At 48.3% G+C, this 21,220-nt stretch overlaps 1 protein-coding gene across 1 annotated transcript in view; it reads left to right on the forward strand.

The window, feature by feature from the left end:
* Positions 1–1,110: 1,110 nt before the first annotated feature.
* Positions 1,111–21,220, forward strand: part of LOC137457021 (potassium voltage-gated channel subfamily H member 1-like) — a 53,874-nt gene continuing 33,764 nt past the window's right edge. Inside the window, exon 1 of the mRNA XM_068168770.1 lies at positions 1,111–1,258. Coding sequence (XP_068024871.1) covers positions 1,186–1,258 — 73 coding nt within the window. The 5' untranslated portion in view covers positions 1,111–1,185. The remainder of the gene's footprint in view (positions 1,259–21,220) is intronic.

The following is a 21,220-nucleotide window of genomic DNA, read 5'->3' on the forward strand; positions in this document are numbered from 1 at the left end:
CATCTTGCATGTTGTTATGCAGCTTGTGCAGAACAACCAGGTGATCAGACCCAGTCAACATGGATTCATGAAGGGCAGGTTCTGCTTCATGAACTTGATCTCCTCCTATGACAAGGTGACCTACTTAGTGGATGAGAGAAATGTGAATGTTGTTTACTTGTACTTTAGTGAAACCTTTGATGCTGTCTCCTATAACATCCTTCTTGGGAAGCTGGCTGCTCATGGCTTGGATGGGTGAATGCTTTGCTGTGTAAAAGAACTGTCTGAACACGTGGGCACACAGAGTGGTGCTGAATGGATTTAAGCTGGTGGATGGTCACAAGTGGTGTGACAAGGTCTTTTCCAGCGGGAATGATCCTGTGAAAACTCATTGTAAATTAAATATTTCCAAGAGTTTAAGACCTATCAAAGGTTATATTAAACAGTTTATCTTGCTGCTTCCGCTGAGCAGTTAATCAGTTGGACCACATCACATTATGCCAAGTGTTTCTGAACGAAGTATCAAAGGCAGGTGTGAAACGTGAGTAGGGTGACAGTGGCAGGTGGCAGCAGCCCACCGGGAGGGGAGTGCAAAGGCTTCAGTGTTTCTCGGCGGTGTCCCACCGGGGCGGTAGACACAGGTTGCCTCTCGCCTCCCCGGAGAGCTGCGGCCACGGGGCTGTGAAGGGTTTTAAAGCACTCCTGAGTTTGTGAGCGCCCGGGGAACACTGGTGAGGGGCCGAGCCCCGCCGCAGCCGCCCCCGGGCGGGTGACGAGGACGCCGTGAGGCACCAGCTGCTCCCTGACGGGGACAGTCTCCTCTGGGGTTCCGTCGAGGCCCTGGCGCGTCACGTTTGTCCTTAAGCCAGAGGCGTGAGCGGCGCGGGTAGCTGTTCCCAGCTCCCCGGGGCAGGCAGCGCGGCCGGTAGCCCCTCAGGCAGTGCAGCGTTTCTGCCAGGCGATGGCGATGCAGCACCGGCCTTACGACGGGGCGGCACGGGGTGGTGGGGGCCGGCAGGGGGCGCTGCAGGGAGGTCCGGCGGCGGCGGCGGCGGCGGGGCTGCGGTGCGCGGGAGGCGGCGGCGGGAGCTGATGCCGCACAGCGCTGTCGGTCCCGGCGGAGGCATGAGGCGCGCGGGGCGGGCAGAGCGCGGGTCGGCGCGGCCCTGAGCGAAGACCTCCTCGCCGCGCTCCCGCAGAGCGACTATGGCCGGGGGAAGGCGAGGGCTGGTGGCGCCTCAGAACACGTTTCTGGAGAACATCGTACGAAGATCTAACGGTAAGGGGGCACCGGGGCGGCGGGGAGGCGCCCCGGGGATGAGAACGAGCGGTCCCTAGGGCGAAGCAGCCTGCCGCTTCCTCGGCGGGGGCAGCTCCGAGCGGAGAGGCGCTGAGCCGCGGCCGCTCCCATGCGGTTCCGCCGAAGCGGCGCATCCCAGGTGTCGGGGCCGAAGCTGGCGCTGGCTGCCGGCTGCACCGCCCGAGTCCTGCGGAGAGCCCCTGGCCCGGGCGGTGCGGCGGCCGCCTCCCAGCGGGGCTCCGGCTGCAGGTGCGCCGGCACGGGGAGAGCTGCCGCTCCAGGTCCGCGTCCGAGAGGCGAGCCGGGGGCAGCACCGGGGCCTGACCCGGCGCGAGAGCGGGGGCGGTCGGGGCAGCGGTGGGGTCCGGCGGCCGGTGGGGGCGGCGGCTGCCGGGGCGCAGCGGCTTCGGCCGGGGAGGCGGTGCGGGAATCCAAGATGGTCTCTGGGAAGGGCAAGCCCGGTGCTGGGCGATCGGCGAGGGCTGCCCGGCTGAGTTGAACGGGAAGGTTTGTCACAAGTGAGGAGAGAGTTTGCCGTTTGGAGGGCTGAGGGGAGGTCATTATTTTTATTTTTAATTTTTTTTTTCCCCCCCCTAATGCACTGTAACCAGGTCTTTCTCTTGGAAAAGTGTGGAGTGGAAAATGCCTCGAATTTCACAACTGCATGCAAATATGCATTAATGTTAACCAGATTCTTCCACTAAGAGACTTACCAAAAGCTGCTCCCTCAGTAAGCCTGGGACCATGCAGGGGTTGATGCTTAAACCTAGGCATGTGCATTGCTGCTTCTAATTCGTGTTTTTTTTAAAGCTCAGAGCCTATGGCTTGCCGTTTTTAATGCTTCCATTACCTCCAAGTAGGGTTACAGAAGGTCCTAAAAACTTGTAGTACGATTGAGAACATGCAGAGTCAGGACAAAATTAATGAATTTAAAATGTAGCCCATTTAGTTCTGATAAGACAAAGAGAATTAACCCTCTTGATAAGCAGCTAAGCCCTCCAATTATCCAAAGAACAATTTCCAATTGTTCTTTGTTTTATGTTTTATCCCCCTGTTGTGGAGATGTCATTAGAGAAACAGGCTTTGATAAGATTGTCCACATGAAATTGTGAGGCTCTTCTTATAGGTTTCCTCTCTGCAACTTTCCTGTAGATAGGAAGGGCTTGAAAGCTGCATCCCTGAAAAAAAAACCACTTGCCAGTATTACAGTGGATCTTGCTCTCCTTCATAAAATCTGAAATGCTACATTTCTTCCCATCCAGGCTGCTTCTCTGATCTTCCAACACCACTGACCTAAGGTTTTTGTCAAAACTGTCTTGAGATTGTCGATTATTTTCTTCGTTAAATCCCAATTTTCCCTTCTGATTTGCAATGCTGAAAACCTCGATGCAATAAGTCAGCTGAGGTTTGGAGATGGGGGAAATCATGCAGCAGAAGCTATGCTCTGTTTCATTCCCTCTTTCCCTGTTATTAAGAAGGTGTCATAACAGTGTGGTGCTAGACAGCGCAGGTAAAATGACCGCACTCTGTTTTCCAATGCTCAGCAACTCCCAAGTGCTGTAATCAATACAAGTTTTTAGGTGAAACTTGGTAGGAGTTGATGCACAGTTTAGGCATATTAGGAGAAGCTTATGGAATTGACTCAGATTTAGAAGCCAAATGTCTTCTTTTTTCCCCTTTTTCTTCTTCTTCTTCTTTTTTTTTCCCCCCTGGGCCCAGCCCAGCTCTGCTGTAAATGTGATGCTGTTGTATGCAAATGCTGTATGAATCAGTAAGGTGGGACCATCAGCCTCTTCTCACCTCTGTCTCTTTCAGGAAAGGAGGATAGTCTCCTTTCTCCCCTCCCCTGGCAGGGCTGTGCTGGCCAGGTTGGAGGCAGTACAAAACCAAACCGATTCCTTGTTGCCTGTCTCATCTTAGCCTGCCGGCTTGGCCTTGGTGGTGATTTGGGATGCCCACAGGATGAGTGCTTAAATAGGCTGAAAAAGCTTGAGGTTTGGCTGCCCCTTCTTGGTCTCATTCAATTGGGTGGCAATGTGACCCACAATGAAACTGTCTAGGCCATTTGGGATTTGCCAAATAAACCGTGGGCTTGGTGTCAAACTGTATTTGCTGGCACATGCAAGCAAGTTAAGTAGTGCCAACAGAGGCTGAGTTGATACAGATATGGGAATGCTGCTGATTGGGGGAGGATTTCCTTTGCAAGGAGAGGAATTTGGTCACTGAGCTGCTTTACCTGAAGGTGCTTGTGCATGACATGCATTCCAGAATCAGAGATGAACTGAGGGAAAAGCATTCTTGCTACTTGTCATATTTTGGGTCAGGGGCTGCTAACTCAGTGAAGGAGGCCATATGATAATAACAAAGTAATTGGCATGCCACCTCATTTGGGAACTTTTCTCAGCACTAATTATATATATATATATATTTGTATATATATGTGTGTGTGTATATATATATAGAAATCAATAATTTAACAAGGAATTCTTTGGACAACCTTTTACATTAGGTGTGGGACTTGTAAGCTGATGCACAGTCAAAGGCTAAAGGTAGTAGCAGTCTACATACATGTGCAGGGTTTCTCCATTAGGTTTAATGTTTTGCTCTTGTTTATATCACACCATCTGCAGCAAGACTGACCTCAAACTCCTGCTGGTCAGAATCGTCTCCCTGAGAGTTATTAGGGATGAGAGCTGCTTCTTGGTTTGCAAATCAACTGAGACAGATTCCCGTACACTGAATGCCAGCCAGAAGAGCTATGCTAGGGTTAGAAGGTGCCCAGCATCTCCTCCCTGCACACTGGAGTAAAGAATAAACAGAGAATTTCTCAATCCACCCAGGGATGGGATGGCCTTAAGGCAGCACACACAGTGAAGCCTATATAAGGTGTCATCCACCTAGCCTTGTGCCTGTCAGGTAGCCTTCTGTGATTTCTTCTCTGAAGATGACCATTGGGTGATGTGTGAACTTTAGAGCCTCTCCTCTTTGAGACGAGGGACATCATGATCCTGCTTGTCATAGTTGATGTTTTAAAGCTGTGTTTCTATACCAGCCATGCAGCTCTAGAAAAAGAAATATATGAATGTTTCATGCAAGGCATGGTTGACAAAACATCGTTTGGAGCATTGAAATATTTAAAGGCCGGAACACCCGATGGGACAGAAAATGAGGCGATGCCGTAAACCAGTGCAGTATGTAAAGAATCCCTAGCCTCTGATGGCTACTGCTAATGTGGTATTAATGTTTTTCTTGGGTAATATAATGCACTCACAGTATAAAAGCACTGTAACAATAGCAGCTGTAATCTTGGTTCAAGGCACTCAGTTGAGGTGGTGCAGTGTGTTACAAGCACTGCTGGTTGTGGTATTCCAACACTTTAGCATTAACTGGAGGCAGAAATACTTCTCGAGTTCATGTAAATGCCAGATACATTCTGCAGCCCTTCCTTTGCTAAAATACTCTCTGAAGTGTCTTATAGCTGTGCATGTGTAAGGATGACAGAAGCAAGTGCTGTGTTTGCGTGGCTTTGGAATTGCAGTGTAAGTCACAAAGGCTTTTTCTGATACACTGACTTTGCCAACCTTATTGATTGTATGTATGATTCTAAAATGAGAGGATGAGGAGAAGGGGTGGGTAGAGTGGAGAAGGGTTGGGTAGAGTGGAGAAGGGTTAGGTAGAGTGGAGAAGGGTTGGGTAGAGTGGAGAAGGGTTGGGTAGAGGGGAGAAGGCTTGTGGGAATTTTCTCTTGCTCTCACTGAATTCCCTGGGAACACCTGAAGGAGACATTAGGTGTGGAGGCAAGCAACCCTTTGATAGAAAATGTAGCAAGCTCCCTGTAGAGGGAAAGACAAAGCACCTTCAGACACAAATGCTGTGAATAACAGACATTTGTATGATTTATGGCATTACTTCCATTGGAGACTATTAAACCCCAGTACAATAAACATTTTGCAACATGGGCAGGCTAACCTTGTAACGTTTCCTGAGACCTGGGAGAGAAATTAACTTTATTGTAAACAGCTCCAAAAATGAAAAACCTGGGCTTGTGCTCAGCCAGAGGGAAGCATAAAAGAAACTAACAGAGAATGAAGAAAGGAACAGGGGTTTGTTTTCACACTTTCACACTCGAATACCGTGTTCATTTCAATCAAATGCTTGCAAAAGATCCTTAACTTGACAGTGCTGTGTCTGCTGCAACCTGGCCCTGCCTGCCTTGCTTTCAAAACCTAGAGCAGTGAGCAGCATAGAATCATAGAAAAAATAAGGTTGGAAAAGACCTCAAAGATCATCAAGTCCAACCTGTCACTCAGCACCTCATGACTAACTAAACCATGGCACCAAGTGTCCAGTCCCCTCTTGAATACCTGCAGCGATGGTGACTCCACCACCTCCCTGGGCAGCACATTCCAATGGCCAATTACTCTTTCTGGGAAAAACTTTCTCCTCACCTTGAGCCTAAACTTCCCCTGGTGCAGCTTGAGACTGTGTCCTCTTGTTCTGGTGTTGGTTGCCTGGGAGAAGAGACCAACCTCCTCCTCGCTACAACCTTAGTATCACAGAATCACCAAGGTTGGAAGAGACCTCAAAGATCATCGAGTCCAACCTGTCAGCACAGACCTCATGACTAAACCATGGCACCAAGTGCCACATCCAATCCCCTCTTGAACATCTGCAGGGACGGTGACTCCACCACCTACCAGGGCAGCACATTCCAGTGGCCAATTACTCTTTCTGGGAAGACCTTTCTCCTCACCTCAAGCCTAAATTTCCCCTGATGAAGCTTGAGGCTGTGTCCTCTTATTCTGGTGTTGGTTGCCTGGGAGAAGAGACCAGCCCCCACCTGGCTACAACCTCCCTTCAGGGAGTTGTAGAGAGCAATGAGGTCTCCCCTGAGCCTCCTCTTCTCCAGGCTAAGCAACCCCAGCTCCCTCAGCCTCTCCTCACAGGGCTGTGCTCAAGGCCTCTCCCCAGCCTTGTTGCCCTTCTCTGGACACCTTCAAGTGTCTCAATGTCCTTCTTAAACTCAGGGGCCCAGAATTGGACACAGGACTCAAGGTGTGGCCTAACCAGTGCAGAAGCTAGATGTGAGGAGGAGGTTCTTCACCATGAGAGTGGTGAAGCCCTGGAATGTGTTGTCCAGGGAGGTGGTCGAGGCGCCGTCCCTGGGGGTGTTTAAGCCCAGGCTGGATGAGGCTCTGTCCAGCCTGATGTAGTGTGGGGTGTCCCTGCCCATGGCAGGGGGGTTGGAACTAGATGATCCTTGTGGTCCATTCCAACCCTGAATGAAACTATAACTATGAGTACAGGGGCACAATGACCTCCCTACTCCTACTCTTCATGCAGGCCAGGATGCTATTGGCCCTCTTGGCTGCCTGGGCACACTGCTGGCTCATGTTCAGCTGCTGTCAATCAGCACCCCCAGGTCCCTTTCTGTTTGGCAGCTCTCCAGCCACTCTGACCTGTAGCACTGCACGGGGTTACCATGAGACCCAGATCTGGCTGCAGGTAAAGTGACTTGTGTTCAGAAGCAGTATAGGCATGCTTCTCCAACACCTTAAGTGTGGTGGGTCTAATGGCTTTCACACAATGAGCTGTTATGTTGGTGATGAACATGACAATCTGTGCATCACTCTTTGATGTATGGCGTGCCAGGGGTGGTCAGGTCAGGGCCATCACTGGGGTACCTCATACTACTGCAGTGCTTCAGGTAAATAGTCATCATGAAAGTATTTTGATAGTAAGAACAGGAGTGTTCTTGTTGAGATGAACAAGTGTATTTTTGGGGTGGAGTACACTGCTCTGTTTCCTTTTTGGTGGCATATGTTTGGTTTCCTGACACTTCATAAATTTCCATAATTTTCAATGAATCTTCAAGCAGCACTGGGTGAAATTCCTTCTTTGCAGAGCAGGAGCTCAAAAGCCTTGTGCTGCAGGTGAATGACATCCTAGTGTGATCTCGTGTTGAATAGGGAAATGTATTTTAGTGACTTTTTTAGACATGAAAGTATTGAGAAGGACAAAGTTAACTGTGCCCAGGGAAGAGCTTTATTGAGGTGAAATGACTGGTTTAAGCTATCCTAGCTCTTCAAGCTTACAAATGGGCTGACTTGGAAGGCTGTAGCAGATATGCAGGAGATTTTCTGCTTCATGCTGCCAGTTTAAAGTCCCACCCACCTCCAGGACTTTCAGTGAGTCAACTTCAGCATAAAAAAAACCAATCTAAGGGAGCAGGGGGATCTGGCTTGGAGAATACTTCTCTTCCCTTGTGTGGAAGGCTTTTTGCCAGTCATGTCTTGCGTGTCTTGGGTGCTGGTTGATGGTAGGATGACCATGAGCCTGCAGTGTGCCCAGGTGGCCAGGAGGGCCAATGGCATCCTGGCCTGCATGAGGAACAGTGTGGCCAGCAGGAGCAGGGAGGTCATTCTGCCCCTCTACACTGCACTGGTTAGGCCACACCTTGAGTCCTGTGTCCAGTTCTGGGCCCCTCAGTTTAGGAAGGAGGTTGACTTGCTGGAAGGTGTCCAGAGAAGGGCAACAAAGTTGGTGAGGGGCTTGGAACACAGCCCTGTGAGGAGAGACTGAGGGAGCTGGGGCTGCTTAGCCTGGAGAAGAGGAGACTCAGGGGAGACCTTATTGCTCTCTGCAACTCCCTGAAGGGAGGTTGTAAACAGGCAGAGGTTGGTCTCTTCTCCCAGGCAGCCAGCACCAGAGCAAGAGGACACAGTCTCAGGCTGGAGGTCAGGAGGAAGTTTTACACAGAGAGAGTGATTGCCCATTGGAATGTGCTGCTTGGGGAGGTGGTGGAGTCACCATCACTGGAGGTGTTCAGGAGGAGACTTGACAGGGTGCTTGGTTACATGGGTTAGTTGATTAGGTGGTGTTGGATGATAGGTTGGCCACGATGATCTTGAAGGTCTCTTCCACCCTGGTCTGGTCTATTCTATTCTATTCTGTTCTGTTCTATTCTATTCTATTCTATTCTATTCTATTCTATGCATGGAAAACTGCTAGATCAGCAATAAGCTGGTGCTACATGTATAGAGTGCCTTTAGCTGAAGATTTGGTTTCTCTTGCCATTCCTACTGCTTGCCCTGTGCAAGGCAAAGTTAATTGTTATCCTCCACAAATCTGACATCCAGGGATTGAACTGTGGTCTGTACCCTTTCGTATCTCATCCTGCAAGATCCAGTTTAGTCAAGATGTCCTGTAAAATCACTTTTTAGCTGTAGATATGTCTGGCACTGATTAAAACAAGACGTTTCACCACGAAAGCAGCAGACCTTCAAAAGCCACAAGGGCAAACTTGTTGGTTGTGTGTTAAGGACATTTTCCCAAGCTGAGAATGAACAAAGGGAAGAGTTTTGATTCTCCCTGATCTTCCTTCTTTTCTAAATTACCAGCCATGGAGATGCTTTTAGTTTCATACCTGCTTATCAAAATAACTATTCACTATTGACTCAGTTTAGGAAGGACATTGAGACACTTGAACGTGTCCAGAGAAGGGCAACCAGGCTGGGGAGAGGCCTTGAGCACAGCCCTGTGAGGAGAGGCTGAGGGAGCTGGGGTTGTTTAGCCTGGAGAAGAGGAGGCTCAGGGGAAACCTCATTGCTGTCTACAGCTCCCTGAAGGGAGGTTGTAGGCAGGAGTGGGTTGGTCTCTTCTCCCAGGCAACCAGCACCAGAACAAGAGGACACAGTCTCAAGCTGTGCCAGGGGAAGTTTAGTCTGGAGGTGAGGAGAAAGTTCTTCCCAGAGAGAGTTGTTAGCCATTGGAATGTGCTGCCCAGGGAGGTGGTGGAGTCCCCATCCCTGGAGGTGTTCAAGAGGGGATTGGATGTGGCACTTGGTGCCATGGTTTAGTCATGAGGTCTGTGGTGACAGGTTGGACTTGATGATCTTTGAGGTCTCTTCCAACCTTGGTGATTCTGTGATTCTGTGACTTTTTTGTTTGGTTGTTATTTTCCCCCTCACTATGACCAGAGTTGAATATAAAATGTGTTTTTTTACCCCTGGCTTATACTAGGTCAGAAGCTTCTAGTTTTGTGCATGCATCTTTGTGCATTAGCAATGTACAACCCAAATGCCTTAAAATGGCTTTCACAGATAGTAAGGGAAAAAAAAAGGATATACAACACAGACATGAAAGATAATGTGTTTTAAAATGAATGTCCTGAAAGCTCAAGGAATTCTACTGGGACAATTAAACATAGCAATCAATTTCTGTGTTAAATCCTAGAGCAGATCACAAACCAAGTATTAAGGAAACTCCTTTACTGGGGAATGTTCATGCAGGTTTGTAACTCATAACTAAAAGTGAGTAAGAAGTTAGGTCCTGTCAAAGGCATTACATAGAATCAATAAGGTTGGAAAAGACCTCAGAGATCATCAAGTCCAACCTGTCACCCATGTGGCAGTTTCAGGCTATGCCTTTAAAAGTTAGAATTTCCCATCAACACACCCAACACCTCCTGACTAACTAAACCATGGCACCAAGTGCCACATCCAATCCTTTCTTGAACACCTCCAGGGATGGTGACTCCACCACCTCCCTGGGCAGCACATTCCAATGGCCAATTACTCTTTCTGTGAAGAACTTTCTCCTCACCTCCAGCCTATTCTTGTTCCATTATTCTGCACTAATTTGTTTTATTTTGTTTTCAAATACAGTTAATTAAATGTTTTTTGCAGCTCCTAGTGTTGGTGTATTTTTTATGTCTCCTGAAACTGAAACATTCAACAGGTAGAGGCCTGCTGTGAAATATTTGCTACAGTAATGCAAAATAAGAAATGCTGAGATGGAACCTATGGTTTTTATCTATACTGCTGTCTGAAATTGCCATCACTTCTGTGTGATGATTGAAATTGAGTCACTTGACTCTTGCTATTCATGGCAAGGATATTTTTTACTAATTCTTTTCTGCCTCTACAAGTCCTGTGCTTTGGAGTACTTAGTATCATAGTATCATAGAATCAGTCAGGGTTGGAAGGGACCACAAGGATCATCTAGTTCCAACCCCCCTGCCATGGGCAGGGACACCCCACACTACATCAGCCTGGCCAGAGCCTCAGCCAGCCTGGGCTTAAACACCTCCAGGGACGGGGCCTCAACCACCTCCATGGACAACCCATTCCAGGGCTTCACCACTCTCATGGGGAAGAACTTCCTCCTCACCTCCAGCCTGAGACTTATGACAGTGTAAGTCATGTTTGAATAAAGCACAAAATGCCTGCATTTAGGGGATTGTTTCATGCCATAGCAGCCAGGGAATTTCTAAATCCATTTCTATTTGCAAGACCTGGAAGCACAAATGAACCTCTCCATAGAGTTTTATAATACATTGGGTTTTGTTAGAGAGAGGCTACATGTGACAATAGTATGGTTTCAATAATAAGAATCATAGAATCAATAGGGTTGGAAAAGACCTCAGAGCTCATCAAGTCCAACCTGTCACCCAACACCTCCTGACTAACTAAACCATGGCTTCAAGTGCCACGTCCAGTCCCCTCTTGACCACCTCCAGTGATGGTGATTCCACCACCTCCCTGGGCAGCACATTCCAATGGGCAATTCCTCTTTCTGGGAAGTACTTTCTCCTCACCTCCAGCCTAAACTTCTCCTGTGTCCTCTTGTTCTGGTGCTGGTTGCCTGGGAGAAGAGACCAACGCCCACCTGGCTACAACTCCCTTCAGGGAGTTGCAGAGGGCAATGAGGTCTCCCCTGAGCCTCCTCTTCTGCAGGCTCATCAACCCCAGCTCCCTCAGCCTCTCCTCACAGGGTTGTGATCCAGACCCCTCCCCAGCCTTTCTCTGTTGCCTTTCTCTGGACACCTTCCAGCAACTCAACATCTTTCTTAAACTGAGGGGCCCAGAACTGGACACAGGACTCAAGGTGTGACCTAACCAGTGCAGAGTACAGGGCAGAATGACCTCCCTGCTCCTGCTGGTCACACTGTTCCTGATGCAGGCCAGGATGCTATTGCCCTTCTTGGCCACCTGGGCACACTGCAGGCTCATGTTCAGCTGCTGTCAACCAGCACCTCCAGGTCCCTCTCTACCTGGCCACACTCCAGTCACTCTGACCCCAGCCTGTAGCTCTGCATGGGGTTGTTGTGGCCAATGTGTAGAACCTGGCACTTGGACTTGTTGAATGCCATCCTGTTGGACTCTGCCCATCTGTCCAGCCTGTCAAGGTCCCTCTGCAGATCTCTCCAACCCTCTAACAGATGAACTCCTGCCCCCAGCTTGATGTCATCTGCAGATTTACTGATGATGGACTCAATGCCCTCATCCAGATTGTCAATAAAATATTGAACAGGATGGGGCCCAGCACTGATCCCTGGGGGACACCACTAGTGCCTGGCTGCCAGCTGGCTGTGGCACCATTCACCACCACTCTCTGGGCTCAGCCTCCAGCCAGTTCCTAACCCAGCTCAGAGTGCTGCTGTCCAAGCCAGGGGCTGACAGCTCGGCCAGGAGTTTGCTGTGGGGGATGGTGTCAAAGGCCTTGCTGATGTCCAGGCAGACTACATCCACAGCCTGCCCCACATCCACCAGGCAGTCACCTGGGCATAGAAGATCAGGTTGGTGAGGCAGGACCTGCCCTTCCTACATCCTCAATAAGGCTGTACAATTTGAGGACACTATATTATGATGCTATAGAGAGGTCAAGTTGTTTAATGGAATATTTAAGCATTGATGCAGTTTCAGTCTAGGAAGAATAAAAGTTGATACATGATGAGTGTGTGTCCATGTAACACCTTTGACCTCTCTACAGGAGAATGTGGGTAGGAAAGCAGAATTTTGTCTTGCTACTTTCATTCTACTCTGTGTGTAGTATTTGGGTCCTTTGAGGAGCTCAGTACACTTTGAATACAGTTACAGTGTTTCTGTTAAGATTACAATCTAATTGGTTCCTTTCCAGTATCTGAAGGGGGCCTACAGGAAGGCTGGGGAGGGACTGCTCAGGATCTCAGGTAGTGATAGGAGTAGGGGGAATGGATTGAAGCTGGAGGTGGGGAGATTCAGGCTGGAGGTGAGGAGGAAGTTCTTCCCCATGAGAGTGGTGAAGCCCTGGAATGGGTTGTCCAGGGAGGTGGTTGAGGCCCTGTCCCTGGAGGTGTTTAAGCCCAGGCTGGCTGAGGCTGTGGCCAGGCTGATGTAGTGTGGGGTGTCCCTGCCCATGGCAGGGGGGTTGGAACTAGATGATCCTTGTGGTCCCTTCCAACCCTGACTGATACTATGATTCTCTCCTCCCTGCAGTGTGCCCTGAGCACCATGCATGGAAAGAAAGGATTCCATCGGTGCTTGAAATTCAGGTGGACTTATTTGTGCCAATTTAGGGCCATAGTTTGATCTGGGAAGTTCCATTTGAACAGTGTATCTGATGAGTGTGACTAACTACTTCTGCTTTCTCCAAGCAAAGACTCGACATGAGCAATAATTCCTACATACCTGTCCTTTGCAAACTGCTGAAGCCAAAGCAGGATAAGAGCTGATTGTAGCAATTGTGACAGGCCTCCTTACAAACAGCTTTCTATTTCCATGCATCCTGCTCCTTACCAAACCTGAAACTGCTTCTTTTGTCCCTATGTCCAAATAGTGCTGCTTTTGATGGAAAGCACCAAGCTGGTAAACACTGGAATTATTTAGTTTGTCCCCTGTGCTTAAGCTCTGTGATACAGCCTTTGATCACAACAGATGCACATGATTTTCACTTGCTGCAGGTTTATTGTGCTGTGACACAGCAGCTATGCTGCTTTATGCCCACTGAACAGTAGCTAAGGAGCCTCTATCCCCCACTCCTATCCCCACTGATCATGGGTAGGGTAAGAAACCTATTTACTAAGTAGTGCTGTTAGTTGTGCTGTAGTAGTGGCTTGTGCTCTGTAATGCTAGAAGTTTGCTTCACTGAAGATCCATGGAGGAATCTGAGATGTTGTCTCGGTCCAGAGAGGGAAAGAGACTCAAGTTCTTTTGAACATTCCAGTGATGTGAAATTAGAGGCACAAATGAGGCCAAAATATCAACAGCTAGACTATTTATTACATAAATTAAGGGGAAATAAGAAGGGGAGAGGGAGAAAATAGAGAGGGAGAGAGAGAAGAGAGGGAGAAGAGGGAAGGAATTATATTACCACACCCCTCACCCCCCCCAAGACAGTTTGAGTCTGTGGAGGAAAGGTGCTGCAGGAGATGTTGGGTTGGTACAGGAACGGTGCTGAGGCTCTGGCTGGAGAAGAGCTGTGGTCCTCTGGGCAGCCTGGGTCTGTAGGGAAAGGGGGCTGAGGCTTTGGCTGGAGAAGAGCTGTGGTCCTCTGGGCAGCTCCATGGCCTCTTTTCTCCGGAGCAGCATTGTCCCAGGCTTTTCCTTCTCAGAGGCATGGTCCATCTCCTGTGTTTTCCTTCACCTCTGTTTTTCTCCTGCGCTTTTCTTCCTTTAATCATCCAGTCAGGGGGACACAGTCCCCCACATTTTTCTTCCACATTTTTCTTCTTACCTAGCCAGTAGTGGCTCCAGTCTTTTATACAGTTTTTAGTCCTTAGGAATGTGTCCAAGTATTGTCCCTCAGGAATTCCAGGGGCCAGGAAATCATCCTTAGGTAAATGTCCAGGTATCGTTCCCCTGGAAATCTTTCTGTGAGTTCCTTTGTGTTTGGATGGAGGGGGAGGCCTCTGCCTCCTCCATCCTCATCCAGACAAGCCCCCACACTCACTACACATCAGGAAACAGGTGGTGAATCCATTGTGTCACCCTTCCCAGGGTACTTGATGGGTGGAGATTATCTTGTCTCATGCATATTCCCAAAGGTGGCCTCGGTCCATTGTTGTAGGCCAGCTGTGGCCCAGTGAGCAATGTTATCTTTGCACCTTCCAAGAGTCCTTCCAGTGGCTCTGCCCAACAGATATCAGCTATTGTCTGGGCAAGCAGCAAGTGATTTTATCTTTGTTGAGTCACAACAAGAGAGACAAACTTTTAGTCTCTCACAGATGTGCTGGTCTCAATAACCAGGGTCCTCACCCAGAGTGGTAAAGGATGTGGTCTGGAATGAGAAGGACAGTTTCTGTCCTTTTGTAGACTGATGGGACAATTAGCAAGTTGGGTGAGGAGCAGGTCTTCCCCTCATGGTGAGCCTGATTCTCCTTTCACTTAAAGGGGAATAAATTAGAGGCAAATTTTTGGAGTGTGATGACTGTAGGAAAATATATTAATAGATTTAAATTGTGTTTGTGTAATATGCCAACTTCAGCACAGCTGTGGGGGCTTGGAGAGACCTGCAAACATATGTGAAAGTGCAGTGGGCACCAGCCTCAGCTGACACCAAAGTCTGCACTACAACCCAATGAGCAGAGGTTTTCTCTTGGCATCCTCTGTGTGTTTCCTCTGTGCAGACAGCAGTGCAGAAAGGTGTCTGATAGTGTCCAGTTCTGTGCCCCTCAGTTTAGGAAGGAGGTTGACTTGCTGGAAGGTGTCCAGAGAAGGGCAATGAAGTTGGTGAGGGGTTTGGAACATAAGCCCTATGAGGAGAGGCTGAGGGAGATGGGGTTGCTTAGTCTGGACTCAGGGGTGACCTTATTGCTCTCTACAACTCCCTGAAGGGAGGTTGTAGACAGGCAGAGGTTGGTCTCTTCTCCCAGGCAACCAGCACCAGAACAAGAGGACACACTCTCAAGCTGTGCCAGGGGAGGTTTAGGCTGGATGTTAGGAAGAAGTTCTACACAGAGAGAGTGATTGCCCATTGGAATGGGCTGCCTAGGGAGGTGGTGGAGTCACCATCACTGGAGGTGTTCAAGAGGAGACTTGATGGGGTGCTTGGTGCCATGGGTTAGTTGTTTGGGTGGTGTTGGATTGGTTGATGGGTTGGACACGATGATCTTGAAGGTCTCTTCCAGTCTATTCTATTCTATTCTATTCTATTCTATTCTATTCTATTCTATTCTATTCTATTCTATTCTATTCTATTCTATTCTATTCTATTCTATTCTATTCTATTCCATTCCATTCCATTCCATTCCATTCCATTCCATTCCATTCCATTCCATTCCATTCCCTCAGTCAGCTAGCCCTGACCAGATGTGTCTGTGAGGTGCTGCTTGTCCTCAGGCATTTTGGAAGCTTGAGGTGATGAACAGTTTTGGTTAAACAAAGCACTTCATGTAGCAAGGAGACTCAGTGACTACAGGAGTTTTGGTGAAGCTGGATGCTCTGAAGTCTCGCTGCTGTTGTTGTTACAGTGCCCTTCTTTGAATCAGACATTTTGTGATTCTTCTGTGAGGTTGTGTTGTGTGAGTGGTACTGGCTTCAGCTGCTGAGCACAATCCATTCTTGGATTTTGGAAGGAGTTAAAATGTTTTTCTTGTTGCTTTGAAGTGATAATGCAAAATGGGTCTGACATTTGTGTACGGGCTGGTGTGTGGAGAGAGATGCAGGGAACAGAACTGACGGGTGGAAAATGCAGGCTGGAAAATGTGAAGGGAGGCACTTCACAAAGTAACCACTGCTGCAGACCCTCATCACAGAAGCCTGCCTGACTCATGCCAGTGATTGTGCTGCCTCTGAGTTGCTACACCTCCTTCATGTGCTTCTGCAGTGTGGTTGTGCTCTGTCTGCACTTGTGCACGTTTCTGTGCTTCCCAGTGCTCTTGAGAAACCCATGTCTTCATTTCTATGAGCCCACCTTCTCCAATTCCTATCTCAGCTCTCCTTGGCGCTGATAAGAAGGGCCAGTGATGCTTACAGCTTCTCCTTGGGCCAAGCAATACTGCTAACCCAACTGGCATTGTGATAGAAATTGATTTCCTGGGAAGAGGAATCAGTTTGTGTCCTTTCAAAGAGGTGCCTCAAGTCACTAAGTAGTTTGAGTGTTGCAGCTATCACATGTACATTTTACCAGGTGGCTTTGAAGAGAATGTAGCTGTGGGTTTCTTCTTGGCCTTGCCCTAACCAACTCCATTCCTGGCCTTGTTGACCCTCTTGTGAGCCCCCAAGAGGCTTTGCCCTGTGATGCTCAAAGAGTTCACCCAGCACATGGACGTGTTCCATCTCATGCCGTTGGACTCCACCCATCTGTCCATCCTGCAGAGGGACCTCGACAGGCTGGACAGATGGGCAGAGTCCAAGGGCAGGAGACTGAACACATCCAAGTGCCAGGTTCTGCACATTGGCCACAGCAACCCCATGCAGTGCTACAGGCTGGGGTCAGAGTGGCTGAGAGCAGCCAGGCAGAGAGGGACCTGGGGGTACTGGTCGATGGTAGGCTGAACATGAGCCTGCAGTGTGCCCAGGCAGCCAGAAGGGCCAATGGCATCCTGGCCTGCATGAGGAACAGTGTGGCCAGCAGGAACATGGAGGTCATTCTGCCCCTGTACACTGCACTGGTTAGGCCACAGCTTGAGTCCTGTGTCCAGTTCTGGGCCCCTCAGTTTAGGAAGGAGGTTGACTTGTTGGAACGAGTCCAGAGAAGGGCAGTGAAGTTGGTGAGGGGTTTGGAACATAGCCCTGTGAGGAGAGGCTGAGGGAGCTGGGGCTGCTTAGCCTGGAGAAGAGGAGACTCAGAGGTGACCTTATTGCTGTCTACAACTACCTGAAGGGAGGTTGTAGACAGGTGGATGTTGGTCTCTTCTCCCAGGCAGCCAGCACCAGAACAGGAGGACACAGTCTCAGGCTGCACCAGGGGAGGTTTAGTCTGGAGGTCAGGAAGGAAGTTTTACACAGAGAGAGTGATTGCCCATTGGAATGGGCTGCCTGGGGAGGTGGTTGGGTCACCATCACTGGAGGTGTTCAGAAGGAGACTTGATGGGGTGCTTGGTGCCATGATTTAGTTGATTAGGTGGTGTTGGATGATAGGTTGGACACAATGATCTTGAAGGTCTCTTCCAACCTGGTCTATTCTATTCTATTCTATTCTATTCTATTCTATTCTATTCTATTCTATTCTATTCTATTCTATTCTATTCTATTCTATTCTATTCTATTCTATTCTATTCTATTCTATTCTATTCTATTCTATTCTATTCTATTCTATTCTATTCTCTAGAGCATCCCTCATGCTTCTAGTTTAACAAAGCCACAGCTGTTTCCTGGCCTCTAGGGCCCTATGTCCCTGCAGTTGGAGAGGCAATATTTGCCTCAGTGGATGTTATTTAGTATTTTCTTTTGTTAGGAACAATTGTTTAACAGCTTATGAGCTGTCTCCAAGCAGCACATTGTCAAGGATGTCAATACAATTGAATATAAACAATAGCAATGAGAACAGCCCTTCTACCTCCAGGTTATCTGTCAGAATAAGCTATGCAGGGGAGTTATAAACAGGAGTCCTTATGTTATGTTATTTTGCCAGTGTTTGCACAGGCAAAACACTGCTGTTGGAGACACTCTAAAGAAATGCAGGTGTGTTCTCCACATCTGCATAGGTGCATAGGTTGTGTCATTGTTTTGTCTTTAAAGAGATCTGGGAAGAGGGGGGAGTACCTGAGAGGAAATTGCCTTGTTTGTCTCCAGGACTCTCTTTGCAGCTGCTGGGGGCTCCCACTCTGTGAGCTGTTGGGACACAGCAGGCTTAAAAACAACAAAAAGTCTACAGGAAGTTTTGAAAAGACCAGTGCAGGTCATCTGTCCTTTTGCAACCAAATCAGGAACAAAGGAATTGATCATTCTGAGCCTGGTGACCTCCTAAGGGAGTGATGGGTTGGAAGCCTCTTTCCTGGCCTGATATTTTGGATGGTGCTACACTGATGCTCCTCTTAGTTGCTTGGCTACTGTGCTCAAGAGGGTCTACTGGCTTCTCTACAGGCTTTCAGCTACGTGGACGGGTTTCCAAGCACTGGTTCCTGAAGGACATTTTTTGGATCTCGGAAACAAACCTAGGGCAAGAACTAGAGAAAACGTGACAGTGGAGTTGGAGGAGCAAGGCTGAAGATCAGTTAGGGAATGGTGTTGACTCCAGAGAATTAATCCAGCTTCAGTATTTACTTCCTGTGTGTTTGTAAGCTAGGTAAACCCTGAATCAAAGAAGTGTGAAGATGCATAAAGTGCATAAAGGCAGCCAGTACCAGAACAAGAGGACACAGTCTCAGGCTGTGGCAGGGGAGGTTTAGGTTGGATGTCAGGAAGAAGTTCTACACAGAGAGAGTGATTGCCCATTGGAATGGGCTGCCTGGGGAGGTGGTGGAGTCACCATCACTGGAGGTGTTCAGGAGGAGACTTGATGGGGTGCTTGGTGCCATGGGTTAGTTGTTTAGGTGGTGTTGGATTGGATGATAGGTTGGACACGATGATCTTGAAGGTCTCTTCCAACCTGGTCTGGTCTGGTCTATTCTATTCTATTCTATTCTATTCTATTCTATTCTATTCTATTCTATTCTATTCTATTCTATTCTATTCTATTCTATGCTATTCTATTCTATTCTATTCTATTCTATTCTATTCTATTCTATTCTATTCTATTCTATTCTATTCTATTCTATTCTATTCCATTCTATTCTACCCTACCCTACCCTACCCTACCCTACCCTACCCTACCCTACCCTACCCTATCCTATCCTATCCTATCCTATCCTATCCTATCCTATCCTATCCTATCCTATCCTATCCTGCTAGAAGTGGGACACTTGGAAAACAGTGGGATCATCAAAAACCTCTTACTTATCTTCAAATTGATAGGTGGCCAAGTTTTTGTCTTTAAAGCTTTGCAGGTACATAAAGATCTCGCAGCATGGTTGTAACTCACAGCTAAACCAAACCTGGCCTCTCCGGTGAAGTGTTCTACCTCTGTCTCCCAGTGAAGCTCACTCAGTGTAAACTAACAGAATTGCCTAAAAGGAATGCATGAAGCACAACAGCCAAGCCACACTGGGCTTAAACACTCAAGTGGCGGCAATGTTATCATCTGTTCTCTTCAGCAGCTTGATAGTTGGAACAGTTGTTCAAGCCCCTGTACTCTACATCGGTTAGGCCTCACCTTGAGTCCTGTGTCCAGTTCTGGGCCCCTCAGTTTAAGAAGGACATTGAGACACTTGAATGTGTCCAGAGAAGGGCAACAAGGCTGGGGAGAGGCCTTGAGCACAGCCCTGTGAGGAGAGGCTGAGGGAGCTGGGATTGTTTAGCCTGGAGAGGAGGAGACTCAGGGGTGACCCCATTGCCCTCTACAACTACCTGAAGGGAGGTTGTAGCCAGGAAGGGGTTGGTCTCTTCTCTCAGGCAACCAGCACCAGAACAAGAGGACACAGTCTCAAGCTGTGCCAGGGGAAGTTTAGGCTGGAGGTGAGGAGAAAGTTCTTGACCGAAAGAGTCATTGGTCATTGGAATGTGCTGCCCAGGGAGGTGGTGGAGTCCCCATCCCTGGGGGTGTTCAAGAGGAGATTGGATGTGGCACTTGGTGCCATGGTCTAGTCCATGGGTCTGTGGTGACAGGTTGGACTCGATGATCCTCGAGGACTCTTCCAACCTTGGCGATACTGTGACACTGTGATACTGTAGCTGAACTGAGGGCTGAGCTTTCATTGCCTGTGGTTGGTTCTACATCTCACAGGAGAACACCTGAACTGTTAGGCTGTCAGTGGGGAGAGGAATATCTGTACCTTCTCTAAGCATCCCTTGGAAATTTTCAGTCCGAAAAACCCCAGGATTCAATGGGCCAAAAGGTAGGTTAGGGGGAATGTGATTCCCGAGCTCCTGCAGTAATGGCAGAGAACCTGGGGCATTGTCTGTGAGAACTGGGCTAATCATAAACACTAGATATCCCCTTTTCTCATTGTTTTCCATAGTCTAACTAGAGCAAGTTACCATTTTCTATCCTATTTTGTTTTTCAGTTCTGTCTCACCAACACTATGCACAGAGCCTCCAGCTGCTAAATCCCTGTGAGCTGGAGATCTGCAGGCTGGAGCAGGCTCTCCTTTTGATGCTTAAATCCTCCTGTGGACTCAGTGCTTTGGTTTTACTTGTAAAAAGGGGATAAGAGTACTGTTGTGCCTCGCAGAAATGTTGCTAGGCTAGATAAAAGCAGGATTAGCACAGTAATGGTCACCAGAAAGTTGCAGTATATAGCTTTTAGTGAAAGAAGATATTTATCTGAAGACAATGTTGAGGTTTAAGTGTGAAAGCAAGGTCACTGCTTAAGTTGGTAGAAGCTCTTCAAGGTGTTCTTGAGCTGGTGAGAGGGGTATGGAGCACAAGCCCTATGAGGAGAGGCTGAGGGAGCTGGGGTTGCTTAGCCTGAAGATGAGGAGGCTCAGGGAGACCTTATTGCTCTCTACAACTACCTGAAGGGAGGTTGTAGACAGGTGGAGGGTTGGTCTCTTCTCCCAGGCAACCAGCACCAGAACAAGAGGGCACAGTGTCAAGCAGCAACAGGGGAAGTTGAGGCTGGAGGTTAGGAAGAAGTTCTTCATAGAAAGAGTGATTACCCATTGGAATGTGCTGCCCAGGGAGGTGGTGGAGTCACCATCACTGGAGGTGTTTAGGAAGAGACTTGATGGGGTGCTTGGTGCCATGGTTTAGTGGATTAGATGGTGTTGGGTGACAGGTTGGACTCGATGATCTCAAAGGTCTTTTCCAACCTGGTTAATTCTATTCTATTCTATTCTATTCTATTCTATTCCATTCCATTCCATTCCATTCCATTCCATTCCATTCCATTCCATTCCATCCCATCCCATCCCATCCCATCCCATCCCATCCCATCCCATCCCATCCCATCCCATTCGTAGAGAGAAGAGTTAAGTTACCTTTTGAGAAGGGAAGACAGTGAGGAGAAATGCATGGATGGAATAACACCATTCAGATCAGGGCAGGACCTGGCCTAGCATTTGTATTTGCATATTTTTCTGTCACTTTATTGTACTTCCTGATGCAAATGTAAAAATACCTTAATGCAGTAGAGTGCAGTGTTTATAGTGGACACTCCAGAGCACTTGATTTGGCCATGACAAATGACTTGGCTTCCTT

The sequence above is a fragment of the Melanerpes formicivorus genome, unplaced genomic scaffold (assembly GCF_026170545.1).
Source record: "Melanerpes formicivorus ecotype bairdi unplaced genomic scaffold, bMelFor1.0.p_v2 SCAF_157, whole genome shotgun sequence".
In the NCBI taxonomy this organism is placed as follows: Eukaryota; Metazoa; Chordata; class Aves; order Piciformes; family Picidae; genus Melanerpes; species Melanerpes formicivorus.